Here is a 13467-nt window from a genome sequence, read left to right as displayed (position 1 = left end):
AACAGAAACGGGCCTCGTTTTACAAGATGCTTGAAGCACACGTGACAGGAACCACATAGAGGGGAAGACAGATGAAGTGAGCCTGCAGGTGACATGCACCGAGAGTGAAAATGTTAATGGGAGGTACTTTGTGCCAGAACTCTGAAGAGCTTTTATATAATTGCAGACAGGCTTTCACCCAACATTGACTGGAGTGGTTATAGCATTTTATTTTTCTCTCTGTTCCCTAGCAACAGACATCCTCTAGTACTGAGTTGTGTCAGTTTGAGTCGACCAATAACTGCTTCTCGTATCACCGCAGATTTGGTGATGCTGAAGCATATTTAAATCGCACCTGTGGGTTCAGAACAATGGTACAGATGTTTACATTAACCCCTAAAACAGCTAAAAAAAAAAAAGAGGTGTGTTGGTCATCTATACAAAAATGAATAAATAAAAGTTTCACAAGAAGACAGAAGTTGCACTGAAATGCCAAATCATTCAATGTATGTCATTAATGTTAATTTTGTCTTCAGAAAAGCTGTCAGCACTTCGAGGTTAAGCTCCATAATGTCCAAACTCTACTGATAAACTTAGAAGGCATCATGTGCTGCGTCCCTGCTGCTTCTCTACTTTGATTCCCTAGCATCCCCTAATGGACAAATATGCACAATACACATACAGCAGCAGTCCATCCCTAATATTAGGTCCTGCTTCTTGGTGCAGGGGTTAATGCTGGGTTTGAACCCGCTTGGGGGGGAGGTAGGTTCTGTGTGGTGTTTGTATGTTTTCCCTGAGTCTGACTGAGCAGATGTGAGCATGAATGATAAATAGGCTTGAATGGATAAGGGTTAAAGAGCATGGATGGATGGAAATATCCTGAAGTTGCAGGTAACATAGATAGAAAATGTTAATGCCTGTGATCAAAAGCATTAATTTGTTTTTGTGTCTGTACATGTGAGAGAGAGAAAATGGAAGAAGAAACAAAAGAGAGAACATGACAGCACACCTGTGAAGTGGGCATGCAGTGGGTTGTAAGGGTACATCAGAGGATGGAGGGAGGAGGAGGAGGTGGAGGGGAGAGGGGACTCACTGTAAGGTTAGAGGTCATGCTGATGGAGTGGCACTCCACATTCAAGTGGCTGGAAGCGGATAATCAGAGCGATGTGGCTCCAGAGTTCAGAAGTTCACAAGCAAGTACCCTGAGCCCTGCCATTAATAACACTGTACCGCATCTGATTACAGTAAACCGCAGCCGGCCGTGCTGCACAGGCAGGAGGAGAAAAAAAATCAAATCAGCTGAGGAAAGAGGTGGAAACTGATCGAGTGATTCATTGGTGGAACAATGCACAACAAAGGCGTCTGCGCGCTGTATGTAGTGCAGCAATGGAGCACCTTTTGAAAGGAGCACTTTGTATCTGAGCAACAAAACAAGGATAAGTGGTAACAATAAGAAGCATTGCACTTTATACTCTAATGGTTAATAATTTCCACTCTATGTTTTTGGTATTTACCCTGCAAGATGTCCTGTGGAATATTTGCTGTGACTACACTGCCCTGCTGATGGTATTACATCATTTCACTGCTGAAGCAACGTGCAAACAAAGGCAAAGAAGAAGAAGGCTGCTGGTTACAAGGTCTTTCACGATTTGGCTTGAAAATTTTCTTTCTCGTCGTTATTAAGCCTCAATAATCCACATAGCACATTTTAGTGAAAGCATGGAGAGCAAAAACTGCCAGAAAATAAAAATGAAATTAAAAATACAGCTAAATAACTCAACAAATAAAGGTCTGCAAATAAGTGTAGCTCTCATTAATTCAAAAAAAAATCTCATTTAAGTTCATATTTGTGTTTTTCATTTTTCTCTCTGTATGTTCCCTGTGTATTTTCCCAAGCTTGTCTATCTATCTATCTGTCTCTTTATGAATTTTTGCTTCATTTTACAAACATGAGCTGTCCTTAAAGTGTGTCACGGGGTCAGCTTTTTGCCTGCTGGTTTATCTGCACCAGTCTCACCACAGAGACGGTTTGCATCCAGCCAGAAGATCAATAGAAAACTGATTTGCTGAAAATACCATCAGGCAGGAGTGTTTACAGTTTTTGTGCAAATGTACTACAAAGTAAGTGTGCATATGGCATTCCAGGCTTGGCCTGCTGTTTTTGATATCAATTTTCGTTGCATTTAATCTGGTGCTGGTTCTTTCGCTCCTTTATTTCCCAGAGGGTTCGCCACAGCGGATGGATCCACATATTTGATTTGGCACAGATTTCATACCAGATGCCCTTCATGATGCATCCCTCCCATTTATCTGGGCTTGGGGCCGGCACTGGGAGTACACTAGCTCGTGACCTCCTGAGGCTGGGTTTGTATCTCCTCCCGGTCTCAGGCGGAGGATCTTTTACATGATCAGGGAATGAATTTCAGTCCTTCATCGGAAATCGCCAACAAACAAAACACCTTCCTGTTAACAGTTAATACCATGGGTTAACTCTAAATGTTCCCTTGAGGTTGAATTATGCAGCTTTTAGTGAGCAGGAGGAATACAAACTTTAAGTCTGACTATTACAGATTAATCAGTTATTATGACTAAATACAAAGACTCAGTATTCTTTGTTTAAACTGTACATATACAAAAGAGCAGATCTGAAGGTGTGTGGCTTGCATAATGTCCAACCATCCCCACCAACCACTTGTTTACGTCAAATTTTCTGGATTTTCATGATGGTTACTACTTTCCCCTTTGCCCAATAGATTTTTTGTCACTCCACGGCAAAGGGGCTAGCTGAATATAAAGACTATCGCCTTGTAAAACAACACAAACCATCAATTTTGACGATATCATGCATTTGCAGTCGTATTTGTATTTATGACCACCTGATGAAGCTCCATGTTTGCCTTCACCATCTCCTAAACTGCTAAATCCTCTGTTGGTGTCTTTCATGCTGCCTGTTGTAGCTCTGAACTAGAAATGCTGAAAATGAAGCTAAACTATGGAACAGCTAAAACACTCTTTGATAATCACAAGGAAAATTGGATTTTCTTTTTCTTTAGCCCGTGTGTTCGCTCGTTGAAGCTACAGTATGTCTCGCTGTCACACAGACTTTGATGCATCTCAACAGGAAAAGCACCAGGTGTAATTACTACCATCAGTGTCAGCTACATTCCACTTCCAGTTCAACAGCCATGCAATTATGCATGCTTCCTCTCACGCACGGCTTTTTTGGATCCTTGAATGAAATGAGGCCATGATTTAAGGCTCTTAATTACGCCTGGGCTTGTCTTGCCTTGACAAGTATATGCTGCTCTAAAATTTTTAAAAAGACATGTTTACTGAAATATTGAAATCAAATCTGTATCCTCATCCTTATCCTGTAAACCTTGAGGGACCTAATGATGTGCAGTTTGAAAAGTTACACTTCATATCCAGAATCTAGGTTCTTTCACGTTGGCACTTTCATCCTCCTCCATGGAGATTTATCATCTTTACACGTACAGTTTAAAAGGAATCCTTTGACTCTGAATCTCTTTTATACTTACTCCCACTCCTTCCTGCGGGCTTGCGGCGTGCTCTGTATTTTATGAGCCTGGTGGGCCATGATGATGTCCTTCTGCTCCACGAGTCCCCCGCGCCGCCGCAGCATGCCGTGAGGGCTCAGAGACCCCGAGCCCTGATCGGACGAGCCATCCTCCTGTCCGCATGGCACATCGAAGCTGGCCGCTCGAGGGGGCAGCCCCAGACACTCGGGGACCGCGTGAGGGACCTGCAGGGAGCAAGAGCGAGCTCCCTGCGCCAGCCCAGGCCGGGCAGTGGGGCTAGACCGCCTCCAGGCTTCGGGCTCAGGGAGGGACAGGGAGGACTGGACGTGTGTCTGTCCACGCCGACCGCCGATGGTTGGAGAGCTGGGTGTAAGGGAGAGGGAGAGGGACTTTTCTGAACTGGTGAACATCTCCACAGAGGTCGGTCTGTGGCAGTTTCAGCATAATGCTGCAAATGGAGAAAAAGGAGAGAGAGGCAGAGGATGATGGGTGAAAAACACTGCAATAATATTTCATAAACGTTGCTCAAGCACATCCTCCCTGTCCCCTTCTTGTTTGTCTTTCATTATGAGCATCAAACAATGTGACACTGAGGATGATAATGTCCTTTGCCCAGGCTGTCACTCTGACCCAAACTCAACCATCTCACCATCTATCAAAGGGATGAAAGTTCAGATCGTATTCATGGAGCTCAGTGGGTGACTGAAGATATCACTGAGACTTTTCAACACAACCAGGAAGTCAGACTATTACTCTAAATGGACATTTCTGGTTACCACACAGTGTTTTTCATTTACTGTCACCACCGGGCCAAAAATCTTAATATCCAGTTCATTTGTTTGTTTTTATGACCAAATACATCTTCAGTTTCCATCAGCTGTGCAAAATGCATCTCTGTACCTGAGCACAGCCTCAAACTGCTGCTAGCATGAAGCCTAGCATATTTGTCTTTATAAACCAAAAAACTAACATTCTAAAAACAAATCTCGACACGCACCATCTCAAACTGCATCCTGGCACTTACTCTGGCAGATATTTGAAGGCATTGTCTGAATTAACCTTGTCTTCAGTCGTCACTCAGACATAAAAACTGCACAAATAAAACCACCAGTCAGACACGGGTCTGCTTAAAAAGTCTTCTGCTAAAACAAGATGTTTTTTCCTACCCCAATGGTGGTGGAGTTACTTTTACCACAAACATCCCTGCAACATCTGCAGATGCTGCAAATTTCAATCAGGATTTTTTTGAGTGCCATTTAGCTCTCTTATAACAGGATAAGCTGCTTCAACGCGATTTAGTTTTTTTTCTTGCCTGGTATTAAATCTTTAAGACTTAACCATGAAACAATTTCCAGAAAATTCGAATATTTTTTTGTTGAAAACAGACTGTTTATTGAACCTTCTGACATTAAAAAAAACAGACAAACATTAAATATTTAATTTGCATATATTTGCTACATCTGTTTTTTTGTAATTGGTTTTTTTTTTGCAATTTATTTATTTTATTTCACTTAATTTTTTATTTTATTATTTTTTATTTATTTGGTTTTTTTTATTTTGGGGGGGGGGGGCACTGATGATGTAGAGTTGTCAAAAACTGATAAAAACTCAAGTATGATAAACTGGGCATTAGGGGGTTAAAACACTGAGCCATTTGAAATCCAAGAACTCTCCACCTGCCCAGCTTGATTGGTAGGTTAACTTTATTGACTGCAAGTGAAAGAAAAGAAACTTCAGAATTTAACATTTTATGAAACCGAATTGAAATGAAGATAGAAAAGATTCAGGATTTACTTCCTGTTGACCTCAGTTATTTCCAACCAAACAGGGTCAATTAACCTCAGAATGGATGCCACCATTCAACTGCACTGTCATGGGGAGCTTTGATACTAGCGGTGCATATGATTGGATGAACAGAAGCTTTGAACCAGCAGCCATACAGAAATAGTACCAGCAATCATACTGGTGGGCGGAACAAGACTGCACAGAAAGTGGGTGTAGTAAAAGTAATGACATAAAGAGAGATTTGGTCATCTTTTTTAGTAGCTGAGCACACCATAAAGAACTACTTAAACCCTCATTCTGTTGCTGCTATTGTCCAGTTAAGCGTGTGCGTGTGTGTGTGACTGAGACAGAGAAATATGGGGGTGATGAGGTGGCAAGGCTGGAAAACAGCAAGTTTGTGGCGAAGCCAGTCAGAGACAGACGAAACAAGGCTGTTTCCACTGAGCCGGAGCTGAAAGGAAGATGACTGAGTGTGGAGGAGCAGAAGCAAAGGCTCGGTGACTCACTCATCAGCAGCAGGGCTCCTCAGACGTGAACTGGACACAGTCTGAGTTGAGCTCTGCCCTCGAACAGAGCGCAGCGCCCGCCTGAAAGCCGGGAGAGGCTACAAGGTCAGCGCGCACATTTACACGGGTGGCTCGCTCGCAGCTTTGTGCCGCTCATGGGTGGGCTGTCTCTGATTTTAGCGCAGCCATTCAAGTTCAAAAGAAATCTGATAGCTTTTATTATTAGTCAGGAAGGTTGTTTTTTTGTTGTTTTTTGCTTGCAGGCAGGGCTGTGTGGAAATTAAATGTCACGGCACTTGTATGGAGAGGCACACCTAACTGGCAGGGTGGGTCCGTGAAATCTGGACAAAAACACATAAAACAAACATAAATTGCAGCACTGATAAGGTGGAGGTAGATCAGAAGCCTGCACAATGATTATACCAAAGCAAGCTTCACACCTTATCTGCATTATTCACTCAAGTTCAAACACTTGTGTGGAGACGATGCTCTTCTATTATAAATTCAAGATTCCAGCTCCTGGCTGAGATCTCCTACGCTTTAATTAGTGCAACCAGTGCAAAGCCTGCCGGAACAAGGCGACCGCTCTCCTCTAATCAGCTGCAGGTCGACAGTCGCTTTAGATGTGCGTTAACCAGCCAGTTAACAGGTATCGCTAATTAAACTCATGCTCCTGCTCCTTCGTTATCCTCGTGAAGTTAAGTGTTTTTGACGCACGAGCAAGACAGGAGAAAAGCAAAGCAGCAGTCACAGTAACTACACTTAGAGGCACAGCGTGCTAAAAATATTCACTGCATAAAGGAGGATCGGTGCTGCGGGAAATGCAAACATCAATTAAGTCACGGATTGATTGATGAATTTGACAGCTTTACCTTGAGGTGAGGCGCGCGCCTTCATCGTCGGCGAGCCCCGATCAGGTGGATGCTAAATTCAGCCCTTTCACTCAGTCCAAGTTTGGTGGTTTGAGGATGATTTCGCGAGGATTCCTTGAGTGATGATGATTACCTCTGTATGGCTATAAATACCGCGAGGTGGCTGGGAGCCAGAGGAGCGTAACGCGGATGAACGTAAACAGGCACGGGGACAGGAGCGAGGAGACATGGGAGTAATCCCAGTCATCTTTCACGAGCTGGCTGCCTCATATGAGTCACTTTATGTGGTTTACAATTAATGGCGGCGTCTTCAAACTAAATTTAGGCTGGACTGTCTTGAGTTGTGCTGTTTGAGGGCTTTTCTTTTTCTTTTCTTTTTCAGCGCAGGAAGCTGATTCACCTGTGCCGAGATCACAGGAGGTCTGGCGAGAGGGAGAGAAATGCAACAGGTCTTCATCTGAAACTGCGCTCAGGTGATGTGAGCCCAAGCACCCAGGTATTCGCATGTAACCGATCAACCGCTAGATGGTGGACTAAAGCCGCATACCTGACACATGCGCAGGTACCTCTGGGAGACGACCATACAAGCCACCACAGTCCGAGCAGTGCACGTCTGTCCTCAAAGTGCATCTGCTTCTGCACACGCAGCGTCATCCCCAGACTTTCTGGGCACCTTTGTAAACATTAAAATCCACACAAATAAATCCCTTGTTCGTTACGACACTGCTACAGATTATGGGACACTATTATAATCATCATCAGTGCAATATACAGATACAGAAAGATCTTTACCAACTCATACCACAATACCTGAAGTCTTTTTAGATTAAAGTTCCCTCTGATGTCATATTTACATTTAGATTCACTGAATGCTTTACTTTATCTCTTTTTTTTTTAACTGAACTCCTACTTTATTCTTTTTTCATCTTTCTGTGATATTGTGTTTATTTATGGAGCTAAGTTGTTTTTTTTATGTTTTGGCTACTGTAAAAGTAATTTCCCGCCTTCTGGGACAAATAAAGTACATCTTATCTTATCTTATTTTACCTGTAAGCACACGGGTCAGAATAAAACTCCACCAGAAACAAAAAGTGATGTCAAAAATTCAGTCACAAATTGGGTTAGCTGCATACAAAGCTTATGAACAAATACTAGATAATCACACAATTATTGTAATTAGTAATATTATATATTAGTTGATACCTTTCTGACGATAATTCAGTTAGAAAGAGTTTGTTTGTTTGTTTTTTGTTTATTTCTTAATATTAATCACACAAAGGGAAACAATGCCTTGTACTAGATTTAGCTGCTAGCTAATTTCCATCTGTAGTCCCTGGGCAAGTTTTGTTTTGTTTAAAGTAAAAAATTAGAATCAGGAAACTTCACAGGGAAAAAATAGGCACATAAAACACGAATCAATATTTTGAATCGTTAATCATGCGATAGAAGTAAGATGATTTCTTACAGACAGACATAAACAGGCACACGTGCTACTAAAGTGTTACTCACGTGTGTACAGAATTATATGAAACATAATTCAATAATTGAATCATGAGAAAAGATAGAGATATAGATTTGTTTTATAGGAGACGACTGATTTACTTATGTTAAGCTATGTCATTTTTTAGTCTAGATTGACATTTGGAGTGAATTTTAAATTGTGTGCACTTTTTAAAAGAGCTTTAATGTGTTTTTCAGCCATGAAAATTTAATGTAGCTGCATCTATTAGTCATCAGTTATCATGGCTCAAAAATGCTGATAAGGTGCATTCAATATAAACAACAAATGTTTAAGGACATTGATTGATATTGTTTGGAACTGACTGATTGTGCTTAGTTCAGGAGGCTGATCAGCATTTTAACTCATTAGATTTGTTGTTCTTCGCCCTTTGAGCTGCTTTTTGACAGACTCCACGCCGGCTGTCGTCTCTTTGTAACTCTCTGTAACTCGACTCGACTCGATGAGACAGAGTACCGGGCTGTGGTCGACTCCTTTGTCACGTGGTGTGAGCAGAATCATCTGCAGCTCAACGTGGCAAAGACCAAGGAACTGATCGTGGACTTCAGGAAGACCAGGAAACACTTGACCCCTGTTTCAATCCAGGGGGTCAGTGTTGACATTGTGGAGGACTATAAATACCTTGGAGTACACATTGACAATAAACTGGACTGGGCTAAAAACACCACAGCACTTTACAGGAAGGGCCAGAGTCGTCTCTATTTTTTGAGGCGACTGAGGTCCTTCAACATCTGCCAGAAAATGCTGAGGATTTTCTATGAGTCTGTTGTGGCCAGTGCGATCCTCTATGCTGTTGCATGCTGGGGGAGCAGGCTGAGGGTCGCAGATGCCAACAGACTTAATAAACTGATCCGTAAGGCCAGCAATGTTGTGGGGATGGAGCTGGACTCCCTCAAGGTGGTGTCGGAGAGGCGGATGCTGTCCAAGATAAAGACAATGTTGGATAACACCTCCCACCCACTCCATGACATGTTGGTCAGTCACAGGAGCTCGTTCAGTGAGAGACTGAGATTACCGAAAAGCACCACTGAACGACACAGGAAATCATTCCTGCCTGTGGCCATCTCCCTGTACAACGCATCCACTTAACACACTGTTTGCTGCTACAACTACACATGTTTCTTTTCCAAATATTTATTTATAAGTGACTTATGTATGTATGTATGTATATATATGTATATATTGTACTATTCTTAGTTAGCGTATTGTCTGTCTTGTCTTAATGTTGGTTTAAAATGGAGCACTGTAACAAAAAATAATTTCCCCCAGGGATCAATAAAGTATTCTGATTCTGATTCTGATTCTGATCTTCTCCACCATAAAAGTTGATGGAGACGATGGAGTCTTTGTCCAGCAGGTACTTTCCTCTGTGCAGCAGACTTCTCAAACTCTGTTAGAAGGGCTTTCTTGGTCACCTCCTCTGATTGAAGCCTTCTCTCTGTAGGGTCCAGGTGCTTCAAAACTTCCTCCATCTCAGTTATCGAGGCCACGGTGCCCTTGAGGACACTGAATGCTTTTAGAAGTACCTTTTTTTGCCCCTGACCTGATTGATGCCTCACCATAAGTGAATTTCTTAGACTTCGTGATTTAGTTTTTGTGCCGGCGGTGCCTTCAGGAACGTGGGATCTTTATGTACACAGTGTGGCTTTCTAAACTATGTCCAATAAAATTTGCCTCAGGTGGCTCAGACTTTCGACCACATCTTAATTAAAGAAAACAGGGTGCAGTCTGAAGTACCACAGCAGAGTCTGAATAGTCTCGTAAATGAAAGATTATCATTTTTTTTAAGACAATAATTTATCATTATGAGATACTGAGGATAGATTGATGGTGAAATTACTTAATTATATCCATTCAAAACAGTAGCGACACAGAGGTAGAAGATCTGAATATATAGTGCTTAAATGAAAAGATACAAATGTTTAAGCATCAGTCTCACTGACCGTGATGCTATCTTTCAAATTTTGCAGTTTGGTCTCTTAACCGTTCTTTTAAAAACTCATCTCAGCCTCTGTTCATTCAGAGTTTTTACATATCAGGATATAAACGTATATATATTTAAAAAATCTGGTCCTCAGAAGCTCTTAAAATTAGGCAAATACAACCTGAGATGAACAACAATACATAACAAGTAGCACTGTGTCAGTATTTATTTAACAATAATAGTGCAAAACTGCAGAAGCAGCATGTGAAAAACTAAGTCCACACCTTGATTCAGTAGCTTGTAGAATCACCTTTTCTTTTGTCTTTTGTGCAACTTTTAGCCCCTTGTATCATTGTAGAAGATGTTTCTTTACAACATTCCTTCAGTGGATTGAGGTTTCATTGCACATTCTCTTGTAGATTTGCTGCTGTGTTTGGGATCTTTGTCCTGCTGCATGCTTTAGCTGTTGGACAGTTTGCTCTAGAATAATTAGGCATTGACTCAGTGACTACAAGGTACCCATGTCCTGTGGCTCCAAAATTAGCCCAAATCATCCCCGTTCCACCACCACCAAGTCTTGTGGCTTGTTCAGATGTACCTTGCAAACTTAAGTCGTGCTGCAATGTGCTTTTTGGACAGAAGACGTTTTCCCCTGGAAACCCTTCTAAAAAAAGCCAAACATGTTCAGGCTTTTTTAATCGTGCCGTCATGAACTTTTACATCTAACATGCTAACTGATGTCTGTGGAGTGTGAGACGCCGTTCTTGGGTTTTTTGCAGTTTCTCTGAGCTTTGTCCTGTCTGACTTTGGGGTGAATTTGCTGGGACGTCCACTCCCGAGAAAATCAGCAGTTGTATTGGCATCGTCTTCTGAATAATCTTCATCATTGTAAACTGATGGACTCTAGATTGTTTGGAAATGACCTTATAACCCATCCCAGATTGAAGGGCAGCCATACTTTTTTTCTCTGAGACCATTACTGATGCTTTCCTCGTTGGCACTGACCTATCAACACCCCCGTGCTCCAGACAAACTACTTCTTCTATAGAGGTGCTCACATTTCCTAATGATCAGTTAACTGAGTGCATATGTGTAGCAGCAGGTGACCGCTACTTACCCTATTAATTCCTATTGGAGCTGAAGATTTTCACACGGTGCTTCTGGCTTAATTTTTGTTAAATGAATACTGAAATACTGCAATCATGTGTTGATCATCTGAGGTTGTATTTTTATAAGCCCTTTTACTGTATACGCTCCTGTATAATTATTAAACTAGAGCCGAGGACAGAGAATACTCTCCCTTTAATTAAAACAGAGCATGATGGTCCACGTAGTTAATTAAAAGGTCAGCCATGTTCATTTTAAGCAATCCCAGTATTCCCTGCGCTGAGGAGGAGAAGTGTTAGCGGTGGGACTGAGAGCACTGCAGAAACCATCTGCTGCCACCAACACTGAAGGGTAAATGAAGACTTCAAGTCCACGCATGCTACACACTCAGAGTTAAAGCTGCATTTCTCCCTCTAAACCTCTTAATTTTCCTCCTTGGACGCCACTCCATGTGTTTGTCTTAATCAAGACTCTGCTATTCTTTCATTACCCAAAGTCTCCTCAAGTGATAGCGATAATGTCTAGCCACCAGTGGCCAAAGAACGAGCTCACAGACTGCAGTATCTTTGTAGTTGTTGTCAGACATGTCTCTAAGGACTCTGACATGGAGCACGCTCAGTATTTTCTAGTGTCCTGACGCCATATTGAGAGAATTAGACATGGATTTATGTAATCTAACAGAATCATCTCTGTGAGGAAATAATTGCCGTCTTATCCTCTGGGCACGTGGCCAAGTGGATGCGTGAAATGGAGACGCCAAGCAGACAAACTGCCTCCACTGAAACGGGAAACATCAGGTGTATGTGCAGGGAGACATGCGTGCCGTTTTGTGCACGAGACAGCTGGTAATAAATGGTTGGAAAATCAAATCTGGTCTGGCATGAGAGGCCGCCCTCGGGGTAAACATCAGGTTTGGTATGTATGCTTGCTGCTTCACGTTTTGGAGATTCTTGCAGGGTGTGATTTTTTTTTTTTTTTTTTGGTATCCTAAGGTGCCAAAAGCTTAAATGTATTAACAGTCTCGCCTTTTGTTGGAAGAGCTTGTTTCAGAGTATGAGGACAAGTCTTTACTGGTATTATGTACAACAGTCAGTCTGAGAGGTTTAACAGGCGTCTCTTTAATCGTCGAGTGACCGAGTAGGGTCAGCATGACCCCAGATTTAGATTTATACTTGTATTTCTATCAGTAAAAATCATTCCTACTGGAAATTAGCCACTTCTCCTCCAGCTTTTTCCAGGAATCAACTCATGCAGTGGGTGTGGTGAGTGGGTATTTGTTTCTAAGCACTATATCTAATTTTACTGTAATTTCACACTAATCACTGCTTAAACTTAAACTACTTTTTATTTGTGCTTTCGTGCCTCTACTGAGTGCTTTAACACTGGCACCCACATTCACATTTTTACAGGGAACCAAGCAAACCTAGACTAGTAATATTTACTGCAGCAGAGGCCTTAAGGCAGATACAGTTGGGGGCAATGAGTTCGGTTAACTTATTTTTCTATAAAAGTGACTCAAACCCATAATTAATTCAATTTGAATGTTTTAGAACATAAATATAAAGGAAAGTGTGCAGTTATGATAAACACAAATTGAACTATTAAAAAGATTCCTGTGTAAACTATAATGGGGCTTTTTATTGCCCCATTGGAAGCAAGAACTGCAATCAAGCGACTGTGATTGTGTTTGGCCCACTCTTCTTTGGAGAATTGTTTGAATTCAGCCACACTGGTGTGTTCGATCACGGCCTGTTTAAGGTCAGGTCAAAGCATCTCAGTAGGATTTGAGTCCACTGTTTGACTGAGTCACTCCAAAACAGTCATTGTGTTGCTTCTTGAGCCATTCAGAGGTGGACTTGTTTCAGATCATTGTCCTGCTGCATAACCCAAGCATGCCTGAGCTTCATGAACTGATGACCGCACTCCCTTAATTTACTAAACGTTCCTTCCTTTGCTTTATCAAGGTGTTTTTGTTTTCCTCCTCTTTTCTTTAGCATTAGTTCAGGCAGGCTGACCTCAAAGGTCAGAGCACCTCGGCTTTCTAGGCATCCAGTAGGGCTTCAATTTATGTTGCTCTAACCTGCCCACAGTGACTGCACCCCTGCAAACCACTTTGTAATCCACCCTTGCACCAGGTCACCCTTTGTATTCACTACTGACACTTGCACATCGTTCCCATTCTTGCTGCCCTTCACTGGCTTCTAGAAAAATTCTGAATTTATTTTAGGATTTTATT

General features: G+C 41.9%; 1 protein-coding gene across 1 annotated transcript in view; it reads right to left on the bottom strand.

The window, feature by feature from the left end:
* Positions 1-7180, bottom strand: part of LOC145421671 (uncharacterized) — a 12361-nt gene extending 5181 nt beyond the window's left edge. Inside the window, exons 1-2 of the mRNA XM_080292209.1 lie at positions 6682-7180; positions 3519-3966 (exon numbers count right to left, since the gene is read on the bottom strand). Of these exons, the coding sequence (XP_080148335.1) occupies positions 3519-3928 (410 nt within the window). The 5' untranslated portion in view covers positions 3929-3966; positions 6682-7180. The remainder of the gene's footprint in view (positions 1-3518; positions 3967-6681) is intronic.
* Positions 7181-13467: the final 6287 nt, after the last annotated feature.

This window comes from Astatotilapia calliptera, chromosome 18, assembly GCF_964374335.1.
Source record: "Astatotilapia calliptera chromosome 18, fAstCal68.1, whole genome shotgun sequence".
NCBI lineage: Eukaryota > Metazoa > Chordata > Actinopteri > Cichliformes > Cichlidae > Astatotilapia > Astatotilapia calliptera.
This window is presented reverse-complemented; position numbering and strand designations above follow the sequence as displayed.